Below are 19,177 nucleotides of genomic sequence, written 5' to 3'. Positions count from 1 at the left end.
TCCACCCCCCCAACCCCCCTCCCCCTCTACCTGCTTCAGGGCTGACCCCACTCCCCGGTTTGAGTCCAACCCTACACGTCGGGCAAAAGTGTTACAGCCAGCCCGACAGACAAAGCCTTTCATTATATTGAGAGGGGGCGAGTGCACGTGCGCACTGCTGCTAATGTAGTCCTCTAGCCCCGTCGCACCTGCTGGCCAGGCTGGCACTGCGGCGTGAAGCTTGCTGACTAGCTCGCACACGCATGTGTTACCAGTGCACGGCTTGTGCCAGGGTGGAGGGACGAGGCTGGGAGCAGGTGGGGTGGGGCGGGGGCCGGGTGTTCAGGTTAGCGCCACGTTGCGCTCTCTTTGGTGCCGGACAGAGACTGTCCACAGCCACAAGCAACCACCTGCTTTTGGCCTCATACCTGAACAGGGCTAACTCCTGGTGTGCAAACTGCCCCCTCTCCCCGCCACCCAGCTGCTGACCCCTTCCGCTGGTGGTTACACTGAGGCCATCACGTGCCGTGCAGGAAAAGCAGCTTAGGCCATGCTGTCGCTGCTGCCTCGTGGTCCTAGGTGCGATCCGCTGGCTTTGTCTCCACCCCCATGGAGGCGTTTGCTTGGGGCGCTGCTAGTGCTCAGTAACCACAGAGGGTAGAAAGGGAACGCGCAGAGGGAAAAGAAGAAGTGGTTTGTGTGTGTCACCCCTGTGCTGCTGCTGTCACTGGCTCGGGGTGAAAGTCACCAGCGCAGCCCCTTGCTCCTATGGCTGGGGCAGTCCTCACCTCCTGCTCCTGCCCCCGTCGCTCGGGAGGACGGCAGCATGAGGGGCCTTGTCTGGGAACGGCAGCAGCACAGGTTTTCCACCCTGTGCACATCAGAGCAAACCCTAGTCTCCCCATCCCCCCATTTTGCCATTCGCTGGGGTAGGGCATGAGGCCTTAGGTGCCTGTTCCAGCAGTGGGTTTGTCTTGGCCGCTGGGGCAGCGTGCGCCTGGCATGCCCGTCAGCTGTGGGGAACCAGAGCACACCTGCCTTAGCACAACAGGGGGTGCAGGGTGTGCTGTGCAGCACCACAGCAATGGTCCCGGGGCCTGGGCTTTCCTCCTTTTTTCCTCTTCCTGAAATGAGTGAGTCATGAACTGGGCACTGGGAATTCCCCCTTCTCCAGTCCGCCCCTCCTCATTTCCACTTGTAACTTCCCCCTCTTCTTCCTCCCGCCAGCACCCTGCCAGAGCTGGACCCCCACGGAGCTGCTTTTCAGTCCTATCTAGGCTTGAACCAAGTAGCGGGCTGCTGCAACAGGCTTGTGCCAAGATGGGCTCCCATGTCCTGCAGCCCTCGGGGGGGGGTGCCTGGAGGATCAGGGGATCATCTGCCACGGCCAAATCCCCTTCCTCCACTTTCTTCTGCACATGCTTTATCCCTTTGCTTTGCATTCTCCCCCCCACAAACACAGCCTTGTTTTAGCAGAATAAGAGGAAGGCAAAGGCATTGTGCAGACTCTCCTCTTAGGAAGAGACACCCGCCTTCTAACTTTACACCCTGGTGGCTGCGGGGAGGATCTTGTCTCTGGCCTGGCTCAAGCCCCCTGCAGCAGCCGCCATGGCCATGGCGAGGCACTTCTAGCTTTACAGCGAGTAGAAAAGGAGCACAAAGAGGGCTCTGGCTGTCTTCAGTTGAGGCATTTGCAGAATAGCTGGACAAAGTAAAGACAGCTGCCTGTTTTTTGAGCACTGCTTGGGAGAACTGTGCACCCAAGGCTGGCATCACAGCTGTGTGCTGCGTCCCCTGCCGCTGGGTGCAGCTGTAGTGGATGGGGGTGTCGATGGAGCTGCCTGTGTTGAGGCAGTGCAAGGGTGCAGGGAAAGCGGCAGGGAATGGCGGTCCTAGAATGAGGGTTGCTGGAGGGAAACCACAGCCCCTTTTTTGGATTGGCCTCACTGAAGACATGCACTTTATTATGGAAGAACAAGCACCCTTCAGCTTCGTGCCATTGCGTGGTGGCGCCCTCAGTCAAACACCCAGCAACCAGACAACTCTGGCTTCGGAGGGAGGCACAGGCAGCAAATGCCTCGCCCGTAGGTGCCAGCGCTTTCAGACAATCACCGGAGGGCCGGCCCTTGTGGTCCCTTCTCAGGTTTTACTCAGTTACTGCATGGTTCCTTACTCAAGCAGTCTCCCGCTGACTCCCAGGGTGCTGGGTCTGGGCACGTGATAAATCAGGACCCTGGGATGTGGCCTAAGGTCCTGTCCCCCACCCTTCTCTCTCTCAAAAAACAAAATTACATGAATAAAGAGCCACTCTCTTCAGGGTCATTTGGATTCATTACCTCTGGTAGCTACACCCAGTATTTCTGTAAAGTGTTAGGAAGCGAGTGTAGCTGGGGTTGGACACTCAGAAGATGCTTGTGGTGGCAAACACGTTCTCCCCGCCGGCTGGGGGCTCAGCACTGGCTCAGCCTGTGGGATCGCTACTGACTACGCCCGACCAAGGGAGCTGGCTCCAGATGAGCTGAGACGCTTACAGCAGAAGGGGTGCAGTGTGAGGCTTTCCAGGGCACATGTCCGACAGGCCAAGCAATCCCCAACCTCGGCAAACACAGGCAGCTTTAATCTAAGTCTTGCACTTTTAGCATATTTGTACATATAAGCTATAGCCTGGAAGGTAAAAAAAAAGTTTTAAAAAGTAGGCCGGTTTGACAAACGTAGTGAAATGTCACTGTACATATTGTAACATATTCCATGTAAAAAGCCTAGAATTGAATATGAATATTAGTTCTATTTTATATGATGTCAAATAGAGATGAATTTATAAATGTTCCTATTCTTAAAAGTATTTTGTAATGGAAAAAAGGAAGTGTCTTATGAAGACGAACCCAGGACAGATTTTATTCTTGTCTCGAATATGCGTCCCTGGGCAGCTCCATTGGATGGTAGCTGTTGCATCTTGACAAGCTTTAAACAGATTGTACATAGTATTTTGGAAGAAAAATAAAAGTATACTTTTAAGACCTCTTACACGTGCTGGTGTTCTTTACTCCGTAGCTTGGGTCCGGCCCAATTCTTCTCCAGGATTGTAGATGGGGTCCTTAAACATGTAGGAACGTGGATTCAGAGGGCAGCAATGGGCTTATGGCATCTTTACATCTATACATACACCCGTAGGAGGAGCAGCGGGGATAACATGCAAGACAAGCTGGGATTTCCTGGCAGAAGGCAATAAAGCTAGGTCAGGAGCGGCTGGCAGAAAGGAGGATATTGTCTGACTGGGAGGGAGACAAACCTGCCTAAGAGAGAAGGATTTGGCTTTAAATGGGGAAAAGAGACAAGTCTCCTAAAGAGGCAAGTTACCTATACCCCACCTCCACCCTTATAAGGTCCCAAAATCTTAATCCTAGCATCTCCAACATCCCTAACACTGCAAAAAACAGACTGGTCAAACCCCACGGCAAACCTGAAGATTTCTTTAAGGCCACGCGAGAAAGTAAAATAAGGTTTCCAACATAGACTTTCTGTGAAACAAGTTTATTGGATGTCCCATCAGATTTACAGAGCCTCTGCTGGTTACAGCACAGCGCACAACAGGCCAGTGTGCCGGCGCACACACACGTACAACACGTTCTTGATGACAGAACGGTAGCAAAAAAAGGACAAGATACTTTTATTTCTCTGCAAACAAACTGGAACAAGGCTGTTAGTTCTGCATTTTTAAAATCCTAATCACCACAATTACATTGCAGTATTTTGTTTAGTACAACAGGGTGATGAACTTTTAATGATGTAGCTACAACACGCAATGTTGGCCAACCGTACCAACCACGCTCAGGAGCTGCATCTAGTTAGGGAACAGTAAAAGTTACTGTTTTTCCTCTAAGAGCAGAGTAGCGTGAAACTCGGAGGCTCTCTTCTGTGGCCTCTAAAAAGTCGAAGCTATCCCTAACTTCTTGGAAACATTCGGCTTTGCACTATAACAATCCCCTGCAAGTTGGAAATACGCAGTCTTAAAGCAACCTAAGTTCTGCTTTCCCCTCAGTCTTTTGCACACACCAAGAAGTGATGGGGTAATATTAACTCCCAGACTGATTTTGTGGCTCCAGCCTAGCAACGCTCCTGTTACGGTTAGCTGTCTGCTTCCCTTTGCCGCTCTTATAGCTTCCGAAGTCTATCCAAGCATCCCACAACGCATCTTTCCAGGTCGTACACATGGGAGGACAAGGGGACACACTACCCCTGCATTAGCCAGTCCCTCAGGTTAGCACGTTTGGCTATTCTGGTCCCAGTTTTAGAAAGTTATTTTATGCGACAACCACCATGGTAATGGCCTCAAAGTACGTTGCCCAGCGAATGAGGAAGGGCTGCTCAGATCATACTGACAGCAGGTCAGGCCATGGAGGGACGAGCCTCTCCTTACGCTGCCTTCAAAATCATGCTTGCGGTTTCACAGCGCCTGGTTCTACTTCACAACGGCCTGAACAACGAACCGTGAGTCCGACCAGGCCACGTCTCTGCTGAACTCTCCAGTTCGGTGTCCCTTTCATATGGAAAACCACCCATTTCCCTACATCTTGGCAAGAGACAGACAGCTGACAGCATCCTCCCAGTGCTCCTTTATTTGAAAGCCTCCTCCCAGCTCCCTTGTTCTCTGCTGTTCAAGCAGCATGTCCTCCCCTTCCAGGGGAAAGCTACCAGGGACACGCAGTGCTCACTGATAGACCTTGAAGACATTTTGCCCTGCGCCTAACAAAGGGCCCTGTCCAGTGCACAAATCGCACTGAACTTGTTGGCTCAAGAAAATTAGGTGAAATTCCAGAGGGAAGTTTCCTCTAATAATCCCAGGTCAGGGACTCTGCCACTGCCAAAGCCGCTGCCCTTCTACACGAGACAACTGGACTTTGACAAAGAGATGCAGTCAGTCCCTCACAAGGGCTGGGACAGCAGACTAGGCTCGTTTCTGCATCATCAGGGAGGATTTTAGAGGCAACGCTCTAAGGAGCAGACCCACCTGTCTGCTACATCTGCTGCGCAACTTCAAAGGAGGGTGTCTGAGAAGCTTGGTCACCCTGGGTCTAGTTACTAGACCAGGCAGCTTCCCAGCAGATGCTCCATGGAAGAAAAGCTTCCACTCCACCAACTATGCTTATATTGCTTTTGTTGGCCAGGCTCCCTCCACCAGGGCAGGTGGAGACGCACAGGGCCAGATGCTGTCCCGTACAAAGCAAGAGCATCCCCCTGGACATCAGTCAGTCAAAGCAAACTAAGGGCACAACCCTAAGAAACATGCATGTTTCCTTCAACTCTCCAGGGAATTCAGTCGCTGCAGATAAGTGTCTACCAGAGCAGAGCTAAAAGCTGGTGTAACAGGGATAAGAATCTGATCCACGGCTTCCGAGAACCAAGTTTAACAGGTCTACTCTGCTTAAGCAACTGCATGACTCTCCCATCTGTTGCAACATCATTTCTTCCAAGCTTTCCCAACCGAACGTGACCTGCCACAGACCTGGGAACCACCGCTGCCCACGGCTCGTCTGGCACAGAACGTTACAGCTGTTTCCTACGGGACTAAGCTAGGGGCTTATCATGGAATTATTAAAATAGAAATATTTTCAATGGCCAAAAACTTTTAATAAATAAGAGGAACTAAAGACAGACAAAAGGCCCCAGGAGAATACAAAAATAAACAGAGGACTGTACTTCTGATATACTCGCTTTTAAATCCATTTTAAGAATTTGCTGATCATTCTGCATATAAATATATAGCTGTGTTATAGACACAGATACAGACTTTCCATATATATCTTTAATAAATGTCTCTATATCTTATCTTTGAACAACAGTAACAGAAATTGCATGATGTGACATTTTTAAAAGTGCCTATCTTATGTCACGGACCCATTTAATATCATGAGACTACCGTACTTCACAGGTTTCCTTAGTACCTTCTCCATGCATATATTGGAACCTGCATATAATGATCGGTGAAAACAACTTGGTTGTTTCCTCACCACAAAATTTGATCTAATACTAAAAATTCAAGAAACCTTTCAACTTCTAAGCTGGCTCAGCAAACACTGCCTGCTGCGAAATGTCTTTGGAAATTAAAAATATAGGGTCAGATCCTGCAAAATCCATTTCATGTGAAAAGTTGTGTGCCTAAGAATTACACACTTGAGTAAAGGTTTGTCTGGCAAGATCAAAATGATTGGCTTTGTTTTCTAAACTCTTACAGAAAGCATTGTGAAAAACTTCTAGTAAATACAATCCAATTCTCTGCTGCCTGACTTTGCCTTACAAAATACATGGGAAAGGCTATATGCAGCTTATACTTCAACCTGCAAGATACAAATCAAGGCTATATAATATCAATCTATTTTATGAAAGTTTCTAAAGAAAGCTGCTCAAGAGCTGAACTCTATGTATTATATAATTGTCCGTAATTAATACTTGCTCATTGGAGTTTTGAGTTCTTATTAATTCCTGAGATTAGGAAAGAATGGATACACACACTCACTGCTTATGACCTGGAGAATACCTGCTGGCTAATTTCTTTAGAGGAGACAGTCGCTTTCACATGGCAAGTAGTGGTGGAATTTCCTTGTCATCTTGCCAGATCAGAAAAAAAGCAGCGATGGTCCTACTCTATTTAAGCATCACAGAAAGACATCTAATAGTGCTACAACACCCTGCCCTACCTCCTTACACCATATAAAAATAGTGTTGCTTTGCAGCGAGAAATTGTCATGCAGGCTTTAGGAATATGCATTTTAAACAGTTCACTGTTCTCAAGTTTATGTATAAATACAAGGTGTTCTCCCCCCCCTCTGTCAAAGCCACTTTAAATACAAGCTACATAATGCTCACGCCCACAGAGCATACCTCAGTGGATCCTTACAATAAAGATGGTCCATTGTTGAGGATTCCAGCTAAGCTGCTTTTTCCCCCTGCCGACATGTATTAAAAGTCCCACTTCAGAGGGACTCAGAAGGATTTTGCTGTTGCTGTCTCTGTCGACTGATACAAAAATGTACAGTGGCAATAATCCAAAAAGAAAGTTCACTAAAAAAAGGCAGATAGTTACAAGCTGTAGGCGCTGATAACAGTTAACAAAACAGAGTCCACTGCAATCTGCCAGTAACCTGGTTCAGCAGTCACAGATCAGCTTATTAGGAGCTTGCTATTTTGGGGCCTTGAAAACGATCCTGCATGTCTCCAGCGCCCTTCAGATGAGCAAACAGGCCTCCCTTTACATCATCTCATATGCCTCACACAGCAAAAAGAGCAGCCATTGTTTGGTGGGGTCCTTGAGCCTCTAGCAAGTAAACTAGGGCCCAATTCACAGGAGATTAAAGCTTTTGATGACCCATCCCGGCCTTCACACTGTGAAGCAGAGGAACCAAAAGATTACCAGTGACCAGCTCTGCTCTGCAAGGAGAGGATGCCACCAGGCAGTGGTCACACTCTCCTCTGGGATGATGGAGGAAAACCCTGGAGTGGGACTGGGGGAGAGAGGGGGAGGTTCAGCACATTCACGGGATTCACAAACATCAGGGCTGTAAGGATCCAGTTCAGAAATGATACCATTAGGTAAACTGGGATTCTAATCTGGATGCTACACAAAGGCCCATTTCTAAAACCCACTCTTCATTTTAAGCTAGTGAAATCTAACAAGAAAAAGATTAACACTAAAGTGACGTGGCATTCTTCTCTATCACCATGATCTGGTGGCCACAAAGGCTACTAGACCACAATTTCCTATCAGTAGGGCTGAGGTTTCTATCCCGGATTGATAGAGGTCTACATACAGCTTCAAAAATGGCTTCCTGGAAATCAGACCAGCCAGAAATTGAAATATTTTGATAGCACTATTCATTCTAATGGAAGATGGCAGAAATCCTTACGTTCATCACTCTGAGGATGAGCAGCATGTCCAAGGGAGTGTAACCAGTAAGAGCTGATACACAGAAAGTGTTGCCAACATGCCCTCTATGTTTTAAACATTTAGAAGTTTAAAAATATTGCATATCTTGAATGGGGTAAAAAATGCCACTCTTGTTTCAGTCCTTTGTGCAGTGAATCTGTGAATAGTGTGAAGAAGCAATTGTGCTTCAAACTAAATTTACTGTCATCAAAAAAGCATACTATTCTGTGGTGGGTCCAGCTAAACCCTCAAGCCCCACTCACAAGGTAAACTCCAGGCTCAGTTCCTATAGTAAAGCCCTCCTTTTGTAAGCGCTGTGTGTTAATACAGGGTGCAGAGATGGGGGGGAAGTTACAGTCTGCTTCTTGCTTTCAGTTGGGAAGTTTTAGCAGTTTCTACTTTAGCTTTTATGTCACTGGGTTTCTCAAAAAATCTCACCAAGGCCGGTTCATTTAGCAAGGATGCCAGGATCTGCTCAAAAGCAAAAGACCATTCATGGTCTTCACTGGGAGGACCCTGCATTTTAGTGCTTTCAGGCTGCTGTGGTGCATTCTCCTCCTGCAGTTTCTTTTGGTCCTCAGCAGTCGATGCCACTGCCACAGCCGGACTTTTGCCTGGTGACGTGGAACTCTGCAGCCTTCTCCCAACCTCTTCCATCTTCAGCAGGAGGCTGGTTACAACTGCTATAGCCCGATACAACAACTCCTCCTCGGGGTCCCCATGGAACAAGTTGTACAGAGTCTTTGAGAACTGAATGAACTGTGACTGGGGAGAGACAATGAGGAGATTATTCAAAGAACATCAACAGCAGCTCTCTCACCGACAAGCTTCTCTCTCAACCTGCTTTAACTGAGAAGGGCATAAAGAACACAACCTAATTTTCCCTCTAACGGCACAATAGCCATTTCCCTGTCACAGCTTGCCTAAGCTCACTGCCTTATGTAGGAAGGAGAATGGATCTTGATTATAACTATAGAGCAAAAGAGAAATATGCCCAGATCCTGCTGCAGTGTCAAGCCAATCAAATGCCAGAGTTTCCTTTTTGGACCAACGGGGGTTTGGGTCCAGGACTCAGGCTCCTATGCACTATTTTAAATAATAATAGGTGTCGATCAGGTTTAAAGTCCCTTAGACCTCTCTGAAATTGTTACCTGTAAAACCTGGATGATAAGCTTGGAAACAGCCAAATGGGTGGCATCATGTCTGGAAGTCAAAGGATCTCCAAACAGTGGAATATAATGATTCCAACTGAATTAAACTCACTTGAATTAAATATAACTTGACTGGATTTAATCTGCATTGAATCCAAGTCATCTAAAGGGGACACAGCCACGATCATTTCGACTGGCACACTGAAAGCCATTAAATTATGGTTCACCTGGTTCATTCTAGGCAAATCCTTGATATTTTCTTCTTTTTTAAGAAGCTCATCTTGCCACTGCTTCAGATAAGCCTGAATATCAACCTTCCCTTTACCTGCTTGAGGACAAAAGAACACATCAGAAGCGCTGGATCTCTGCCACAATCCCAGACCCCCAAGGAAATATCTTGTATTAAGTAACAGACGTTCTGAAATACTTGGTTTACATTTTTTGTTTGGGTGCAATGATCATCTGGGAAAAGAAGGAAACAATCACCACGCAACGTTTCCTGTAAACAACTATACCAACAGAGACGTCTCATGCCAAGATCCAGGTTAGAAGCTGAATTGGCATTAAGGTTCGAGTTCAGGCTTAAAAGGTGTTCTCATAAGATTTCAGCATAAAATAGTTTTTCACAAGACTATCTTCTTGCAAATCTCAGGAGAAATTGTACACAAAATCGTGGCCACAGGCTGACTTAGCATGAGATCCAGCTACAAGGTCTGGTTTAGATTTGAGGATTTAAATCCAACTCTCCTCCTAAACTTGAATGACCTCAGGTTAGAAGTACCCATTTTAGTCCTGTGCTGCAGATAGGCAGCATTTTTGCAAATAGTCCAGGTGCAATGTCTCCCAGGTGCTTAAAAATGTATATAGTTTAGAATTACTCCAGACACAACCTGTATCAATCCAGCAACAAACAACAATGACTCCTCTAAAGTGTGAATTAATCGGGAGTTGTCTGGAAGAAGACAATGGCTCATCCAATATTAAACACCGGGGTTTCTCCCCTGGGGCACCAGTTCAAACCTAGACCTGCTCAGACAGTAATGACCAGGAGTCATTACTATTAGGCAGATGCTAGCAGCCCATTTGAAATAAGTTTGTATCCTCCATCTAGTTTCTACACAGCAGACTCAGGGAGGCCGAGGGCTGAATAGATGTATAACTACAAGACATTTCCGACAGTGCTCTGTACTGAATAAATACAACTACGCTAATACAAACAGCACCGCATTACACATGGTAGCACGGGCCATCCAAGCTGCTAATAAGTTAGGAAAATATACTTCCTCACCACAAACAGCTTTAATTCCTCTCCCTCAAATGCAATACAAGGCTAACAACTGTCTCGATTCACCGATCAGGATTATTTTACCTTTTTCTGGGCTCTTCAAGGCATCAGCTTCCTGACTGTCCACAGGAGAGGAAACTACATTTGAAAAGAAAAAAATATTTGTTTCTTTGAGAGATCAAGTGCATGCTGTTTTTTCCTTGAACAAGAGTCTCTTCCTCCGGACGCACATCGCTTAAAAAACATGCTTGCTTTTGTACTGAACTCTACTGCCACAGAGAAGCAGCTCTACACATTTCTCTGCCTCCTAAGTCAACACGCAGACAGCACAGCTAACCAGAGGTTGCAAGATAAGCCATAATGTAAAACAGATTCTCCCCAGAGATTTGGTGCTCAGTAGAACGTGGTACCCAACTACTGTAGGTATCGCACTTCTGGTGTCAATTTTACCCTTAAACATTTGCTTACGAAGGACCTTAGATGAGAAGAACTTCCCAGAAGTTTTCTTTAGAGACCCCCATATTTGGATGCCCATCTCAGGATGTGCAACTTCAGAAGTGGAAGACAAAGGTTTTGAAACCTCCAGGAAGTCTAGGCCAGGAAGGGTATGGATTTGGATATTATACTCCTAGGACAGGAAGCATTTGCTTATGCCTGGAGCAAAATGGTAAGTATAATGTCAGCCCTCAGAGACTGTATTTTCTCACACACCACATGTACCTTTTTCCCCAACAATCGGCACATGCATCCTAAGCAGGAAAGCTCATTTTTCTGCCTCAGTTAGAGGCACCCTGTTTTGATTCCTGCTCCAAAACCAACTGCCGGCTGGCAGCAGTGGCATTGCTATTCAGGCAGCTGAGGGAATCAGTTGACTTAATGGCTTGTTGTTCTTCACTCCACAGGTGTTAATGGTAGTCTCTCCTTTGTAACGCTCTTGAAGTTCCACTGGCAATTTTCCCGTCTGCTAGCTGCTCCTGGTCTCTCCTCTCCTTGCAGAATTTTTAGCTCTTTTCAAAATCGCAGATCCACCCATGGACACCAGTCTTCTCCAAAAGCTAAGCTTTCAGCTTTTGGTTAAGTAAGGAAGGGAAAGCAAGTGATTTGAAGATATGGCTGCATAAAGTAGGGACAAAGCTAAACTCTGGAAAAATATTTTTCTCTTTATTCTGCCTTTCCACAAATAAGGTGCGTGTCTTATCTGGGGTGTGTAATATTAGGGAAAATACGGTCAAATTAAAACATAAGAACACATTTAACTGGTGCACTGAGGCTGTGACCTGATACCTTATGTCCCCCCACCTGTATTCCTCCATTTCGACTGCCCCTTGTCTCAGATAGCACAAGGGGCAGGGAATGGCTTTTGTTTTTCATTTGTACAACACCTATCAAAACAGCTCAGTACTGAGGCTCCTATGTGCTACTTTAATACAATAAATAACAAAACAATTGAGCCAGGCTGCTTATGGTAGTGTATGCCACAGAATCTAGCCATCAACTGGCCCTTCAGCCTGATGCAATCCAAGCGTCAAGATAGAGGAAACTGCTCTAAAGAAACTAGGATATGATTTAGCCCTCATGTCATCAGTGCCTGTATTTTATACCAGCATTCTTCATCTGCATTTGTGCCCATTACTGATTAGAGCTGCTAAAATCTACCACAGTACAAGTAACAGACTCGCACTACTAATTCTGTGGGCTGTATGAAAGATGCTGGGGGCTTACCAGTGAGCTGGCTGAAGTGGATCAACTCTTCTTTGGAAAGTTCAGTGCCTTTTGAAGGGCTTAGAGATTCCACTTCAGTAAAAGCTGCAAGAAACAAAATTCATGTAGCCAATTTTAAGTGCGCACTGTCATGCTTAGATGATCAGCCTTTAAGAAAGAGCCAGGAAACGTCTAACTCCCTTGAAGCTTCTCAGTACACTATGAACTGAAAAGAAAGGAAGAAGAAAAGAGACAGTACGAAGGAATAGAGAATGCATGCCCTAAGCAAGCACTTCAGATTCCCAGTGCTGGACAAACGGTCCTCAGAATTGATGACAACAAACAATCTATGCTGACAGCACAGACAACATGATATGTCCGTCCTTGCAAATAAGGCAGACATGCTGTAGGAGTGGTCTGGTCCAGGAGAATAAATCACTCTGCGTCTAGCAGGTACTCATAGTACAGCTGTAGGTTTGTACTGCGAGGTCCATACTAAGGGCGGGGGGGACATGAAATCAATGTGTAGGGCTAGAAAGTTAAAGGATGATGAAGAGAGCAACAACCAGAAGACCACACACACCAACAGCAACTGACTTACCTGGAGGGATGTGCAACTTAAAAAGCAGCTTCAGTTTGTCGGTGAAACTTCCATTATACAAAGTATCTGTCAAAGGAGAAGAGCAAGACACTTCATTTAACTAGTTCAAAGCTTTGGAAAAACCCTACGAACCTAGGCAGGAATAGCCAGGGGTGGCTAAAGCTGGGCATTATGCAGCTACCTGGCACAGGGACGAGCTGCAGAAAGATGTAAGAATGACAGCATGCTGACCTCAGGGTTTGTCTACGCTATGAAGCGAGTAGGGTTTCGTAGACATGGTAATATAGTTCAATCAGCTCATTTTCAAACATTGCTAAAAAGCTAGACAGCAGGTAAATGTTTAGTTGGCTAGTCAGAATATGCCTTTCACCCCAATATGGGGTGAAAAATTGCAGGCAAAGAAGCTGGAATTATAGGCAGGGCCACATGCATGTGTAAACACTTGCTATGTGAAAACTGTATCCTCCAAGAAATACAGTGCTGACATTTCTCTGTATTTTCTTTCAACTTTTGATTTGGGCACAACACCATTTAGAACGAGATGCAAAAAACATATTAATATAACATTAAAATTGTCCACTTACATTCACTTTAAGTCAAGAAAAAATATTGTTCCAGCAGGAACGGTAACTTAGCTGCAAGACACATCCTCTCTGTGTGATGACATAGTTTGAGGAAGCATTTATCATCAACCAGATAGCTTATGCAACACAATAAGTTGTTTCCTAACTGAGAGTTCAATCTTACAGTCTACTAATATAGCCCCGACATGGATACTGCGTTAATTGATGAGTATTTCAGAAAAATTAGCAGTACGTAAAGTCTGCGGCTACTACAAGAAACTATTCTGCAGAGCAAAACAAGGACATGCAATAAATAGTAAGTTTTCACCATTACCAGTCAGACTCACACTGGTTGTTCACCCCCACTCCTAAGTGAACTCTGCAGCCAGGTAGCTCAATCTACCCAGGTCTTTAATCTACTTCTCTGCAGCATACCAAACACTGTTAACACTAATGGGTGACAAAAAGAATGGAAATCTCATGTAAATTCGGAACTTAAACCTGATATTTTCATACCGAGCACGCAGACAAATTCTTTGAAGTTTATAAGGCAATCCGAGTTCTCATCCAGCAGCCTGAACGTCCACAATGCGAGAGAGTCCTTGTTTGCACAATATGCCCACGGGCTCAAAAGATGATAGAGAACCCGGAACTGCTGGCAATCGATCCGATACTGTTCCAGGTAAGGCAGACTGGGATCGTGGTGTCTCAGGACTGAGCTATTTACACTCCAGTAGCAAGACAGAAAATGTTCTTTCTACAAAAGAAAAAGGCATTGCAGGAACAGAAAGACCTTTTTGTTTGCAGGAGGGAAGAGCGGAGGGGTTTTTTTTGTCTGTTTGTTTTTAAGATTCTGGGTTGATTAAAAGTTGATATCAAAGGCAGGATTCAAATCTTTGTTTAAAGTGTGCTGAAATGGTGGCATGTCCCTATTATATATTCACCATAACATACCGATAATTTTGCAAACAAGGGCCTTGAAGAGAAAAGCAGCTCATTACCTTGAATAATTCATAAAGCTCTTCCCGGTCGCTAGGACTGAATTTTACATCCTGGGATACGACACGCAGCTGAAACAAATTCAAATAAAATACACAGTAACTTTCCCCACTTTGATCCAAAGGCTGAGAGATTTCAGTTCATATTAGAGGGCTGGTTTGAATCTTGCTTCATATTTTCTGCAGACATACTTATGCAATGGGCATGGAACTTGTTTCTAAACAAATCAAGGATCACATGTAGCCCCCCAAAGCAGAGGATGAACACACAGCGCATCCCATGCCGGTGTTTATCCTATGCTGTAGGCCCAAGACAATAGCTCTCAAATACCAAATGTTTTACCCTCATCCAATGTGAGCTTCCTTTGCAAGTGACAAACGGCATGTTCAGCCCTTACAAACAGAGTTTATTTTCCAATGCAGGGAATAAGGACTCCAGTGCACTAACTCAAGGGCAGCTGCAAGAGCGGAGTCCACAGGCACTGAATACCTGACCTTACAAAAGGAAATACAACACACATGGTCACAGCACTAAATGCTGCAGTAACAGTGTTTTCAGAGTGACTATTTACTGTAGTATAGACAGAAGTCTTGTTAATTTGTCTGGTTTGAATGTTGGCCGTTGAAACAAGCCGGCAAACAAAGGAAACCGCCTACAACCTTCAGGTGGGAGACTGAATTTTCAGGAGCTTGTGCTATAACCAAAGAAGAGATACTTTGCAACTACAGACACCCATATTCTATAAACACATTCAAAAGCTATTTTTATCTTGTTCCAGCATGTTAAATCTTTTTGGTGGCATTTCAGTTGGCTTCCCAGCTCCAGAATCAAGTGAAGAAACATTTTACTGTGTCATTAAGGCCTTTTCACATTGCCTCATGTCTCTAAGGGAAACGCATTAACAATATAACAGCGACACACAGAAACGTAGGTCAGCCTAATCCAATCCATGTGAAGCATCACAGAAGCTAAACCCTTTTGAAGCCAGTTGGTGATGGTGCTGCCCAGCAACTAGAGCAGCAGGTCAAACTGTGATTTTCAGATTCAAAAGAACACGGGGCAAACACTGAGTTACTGACAGGCCAGGGGGATTTAAGCCTGTAGGGTGCAACACACTGGGTCACTGTTCAGTCTCTTGCATTTCCCTCAAGGAGGAGGAAACCTATCAGAGGAAAGACAATATCAACCGCTGTGCAATGCCCAGGGCTTCAGTCCTTCCAAGACACTCACCACATTCTGCTTTGTAGTAACTTCAAGGGTCTGGATTACATACAGCCTGTTCCTGCTGCGCATGCTCTGGACATCCTCATATCGAATATCACCATATCTCTACGGGTTGGGGAGGAATGGACAGACAAACAAAAACACAAACCCCAAAAAACAAATTCTATGAAATCAGTTTTTTCCAGACAGAGTCATCCACAGTGTCACTAAACCCTTCTGGCAGCTAAAAAGGGCTTTAGTATCAGATGTCTGGACCAATGGTTCCCAAACTTTTAGGACAAACAAGATCACCAACCTTCAATGTTTCTTGCAGGCCACTGTGGCCCCTTCCATTGTACACCCGGGCTGGGCGGGACTACCTGCAACCCTATCACCACAGCTTTAGTGACCACAGGTGGCGAGCCATTGAATTGGGCAAAGATCCAGCAAGCATGATCCACACATACTTGTCCTATTTTAGTGCAGAGGGCTGAACTAGATGACCTTTTCAGGTTCCTTCTAGACCTGCATATCTATGAAAGCTGCTAGTAGTTCACTTTTCTCCAGGAGCAAAGAAGAAGCAGGGGAGTGATTCATAACTAGCTCTCTGGCATGCTCCTGGGACAATACCATTAGGCAATTCCTTGAACTAAAGCAGATTTCAAATTTACAACTTCAGCTTAAGATAAAAGGTACTAAAAACTACAGGCTTTTCTACTTATGGACCAGAAGTGGCTACCCTGGATGGGTTAGACATGGGGGAGGAAAACCCTGCAGACACTGGATTTTAGGATCTGAATAGCACCAAATATCATTCACACATTAAGATTTTCATCTTTGAATTCAGTGTCGTTTAATCTTCACCAAATCTGAGTGAGGCAACACCACCACAAGGTGTAATACTGGCCTCTTACTCACAGTTAGTAACTGGTGCCATCTGCAAGACAGTTCTCTTTTGTAATAACATCAATGTTTCAACATCTGTATTCATTCCACATTAAACAAAATGAAAACAAACCTTTTCACATGAAAAAGAATTGCATCACAACAGGGAAGTCTGGTTAGAAAGGGAAGAGAGGCTCTCATTGCACATTTCGGCAGTCTCAGCACAGGCCTCAGATACGGGTAACCCAGGTCCAGAGTCAGAATGATGATGACAAAACACACCTTACTATTCTGAATTGGGCACAGAAGGTATTTGAACCTAGGTGTATACCACATCTCAGGTTGGTGCCCTCACCACCAGGCCAGAGTGCGAGAAAGAGAAAACATAGCTCTCTCTCTCTCTCTGTCACTTCAATGAAAACCGTATCAGAATTCTGACATGCTGTACTTCCATCAAACACCGCTGCGTCAATGAAGCAGCACAATCCAACAAAATTTCATTCAGTCAAAAATGTCCCAACCAGCTCTACTTGTTGCCCTTTATTCTGAGAGTTCTGACAGCTAGGGGACTTCTTGACGAAAGAGAGGCAAGATTTGGTGCAGCAAAAAAGGTCTTTCCTTTAAAAGACATTAAATAAATCCCAATACTGTACAGAGTCTACACACAACATAATGAACAGAAGAATACGCACTTCGTTCGCCTCTCGGATCAGGTCGGTGATATCTACTTTTGGGTGGTCACTCTTAGCATTGGACAGGTTTGAAGCCTGCTGCACAGCGGGAGGTAAGGGGCTGTCCTTGTTAGTGACACTGTCAAAAAATCTGCAAGAGACGCATTAAATTAGCGACATCAGACTTAAAGCAGAAGTGGATACAACCACACCTGAGTCTTCTATGCTGGGAAGAAGAAAGTGGATCAAGGAAAAGGAATATTTCCTAAATGGCAGAGACAAAAGGAACAGATCTAGGAGATCTACTGCTTCCTGTCTGCTTCAGAAAATCTTCTGTGAACTTTTTTGGAACTGTACCAAATTACTGCAGGTTGTACAAAGTGTGCCCCCAAAAAAGGTTACAACTAGATAAAATGTTAGAAGCAGCCATTCAAAATGGGCTGGCATGATTTAATCCAGCTGGAAAAGGAGGTATCCAAACTCATACAGTTTGGGTTTCCTAGTTAAAACCCAAACTGACCCCATTCTTTCTTTTAGTCAACCTAGGTTGCAATACTGTACTTTGGTTACTTGTTTAATTAATAATCTAAAGCCATCACAGCTAGAATTTGAAGTACAGTATTAGTTTATATGGTGTGTTGTAACGATAAATTTCCTTGACAAAAAACTCAGATCAAATAGCTCTTAATACCATTCTATGAGCCTGTGAGTTTCCAGCTCTGAGTTGAAAACTACCCAAGATTAGTAGTCATGTCCCTCTACCATTACTGTACCATAAACAGATCTCAGAGCTCGTATGGGGACAGGATGTGCACTGTGCCTGCTCTTCTGTCACAGTAACTTAGAATAGTAACATCACCACACCAACTAAACTGAGGAAGGTGTTACAGCCTGAACCAGGGAATTCTTGCCTACCCTGCACTGGTTCAGTATGCATTTTGAACAGGCATATTTAGGGGCTCACTACTCTATACTAAACTCACATGACAAAACTAATTATCTTGGCTTGACTATTCCAACTGTAACGCTAATGCTTAAGGATGGAGGAGCCAGCAGGCGTTGCAATAAGAATACGATTAAGGGGCCCCTAGTCCAATGTATGAAGTATCTAGGGTACTGCAGTATTCTCTGGGTTGCTTGGTTGGTGAGAAAAGGGAAAGCGTCCAGATATTATAAATGTCTGCATATGTTCTGTATCAGTTTTAAAATGTACAAAATGCGTATTTGTTTTAATAGCTAAGGTTGCAGTTTTCAAAGCAGCATAATAAAATCAGGCACACATCTCTGAATTTCAGCATGAGCTGGCTATTTTACACTCAGCACAATTAGTCTGCTTTTTCCAAGCGACAGATCTACATGCAACTACAACTGTGTTCCTGAGTTGCTTTCAGGAATTAAGAAATGCACCACTACCTGTTTAGAACAGTCACTGCCTCTGCATCATCCTTACAGGTCAAGAGTTTGTCCATGTTATAGTCCAGCACTGCAAGACCCAGCTGCAGGATTGCTTTTATCCCATCATAAAAGAAACAGTCAACCACATTGACTGCACTTTCAATGGGCAGCACACTGATAAAAAGGGTAAGGAACCAGGAGAGGGAGATTGATGAGAAGAAGGTCATGTCTGTCATGTGGTCCGTCAGCTGAGGCAGGTGATCCCTGATGAGTTCCTCAAACACTGCCTGATCCACCAAGGCACCTGCAGGCGGATAAGGACACAGTCACCAAAATGTTACAACTGCCAACAGACGGAAGGTTTTTCTAAGCGTTTCCCAGGTGCCAGTAGCAATGCCATTACTCATAACACAGACTGAATTACCACCATAGGCTGGCATCAGAAACAACAGGAGCAGGTCAGGGTGTGGGACTACTATACCAGTCATGGTCAGGATGTGTTGGGGGCCATGAAGACAAAGTCAGAGGCATGCCCAGGAAGGAACATGCTATTACTTTTGAGAGAGCATAGTCAATGTTGTTGGTTCTTTTCTCCAGTACACTTAATGCACCCTGTTTGCAACAGGAAGAGAAAAGGCAATATTTTACAGTTAGGGTGGCCAAAATCTGGAACCAACTTCCCATGGAAGTAGTCCTCGCCCCTACCTTGGGCAAATTCAAGAGGGGGTTGGATGATCACTTGTCTGGGGTCTTGTGAACCCAGCATTCATTCCTGCCTGTGGCAGGGGGTCAGGCTAGATGACCTGTGCAGGTCCCTCCTGAC

The 19,177-nt window shown here is 45.2% G+C and overlaps 1 protein-coding gene across 4 annotated transcripts in view; it reads right to left on the bottom strand.

Annotated features, from left to right (window-relative positions):
* Positions 1–3,696: 3,696 nt before the first annotated feature.
* The window catches only part of TBC1D8B (TBC1 domain family member 8B), a 56,281-nt gene continuing 40,800 nt past the window's right edge, over positions 3,697–19,177 (bottom strand). For 2 of the 4 annotated variants that reach the window (XM_019540239.1, XM_019540241.1), the window contains exons 12-21: positions 18,373–18,658; positions 16,981–17,110; positions 15,431–15,529; positions 14,203–14,271; positions 13,718–13,958; positions 12,639–12,704; positions 12,059–12,142; positions 10,421–10,474; positions 9,279–9,379; positions 3,697–8,665 (exon numbers count right to left, since the gene is read on the bottom strand). In XM_019540239.1, coding sequence (XP_019395784.1) covers positions 8,252–8,665; positions 9,279–9,379; positions 10,421–10,474; positions 12,059–12,142; positions 12,639–12,704; positions 13,718–13,958; positions 14,203–14,271; positions 15,431–15,529; positions 16,981–17,110; positions 18,373–18,658 — 1,544 coding nt within the window. In that variant the 3' untranslated portion in view covers positions 3,697–8,251. The remainder of the gene's footprint in view (positions 8,666–9,278; positions 9,380–10,420; positions 10,475–12,058; positions 12,143–12,638; positions 12,705–13,717; positions 13,959–14,202; positions 14,272–15,430; positions 15,530–16,980; positions 17,111–18,372; positions 18,659–19,177) is intronic. The other 2 variants (XM_019540240.1, XM_019540242.1) reach the window with 1 other exon arrangement.

The sequence above is a fragment of the Crocodylus porosus genome, unplaced genomic scaffold (genome assembly GCF_001723895.1).
Source record: "Crocodylus porosus isolate Cpor-Errol unplaced genomic scaffold, CroPor_comp1, whole genome shotgun sequence".
In the NCBI taxonomy this organism is placed as follows: Eukaryota; Metazoa; Chordata; order Crocodylia; family Crocodylidae; genus Crocodylus; species Crocodylus porosus.
The sequence above is the reverse complement of the archived record's forward strand: the minus strand, read 5'-3'. Positions and strand labels throughout refer to the sequence as shown.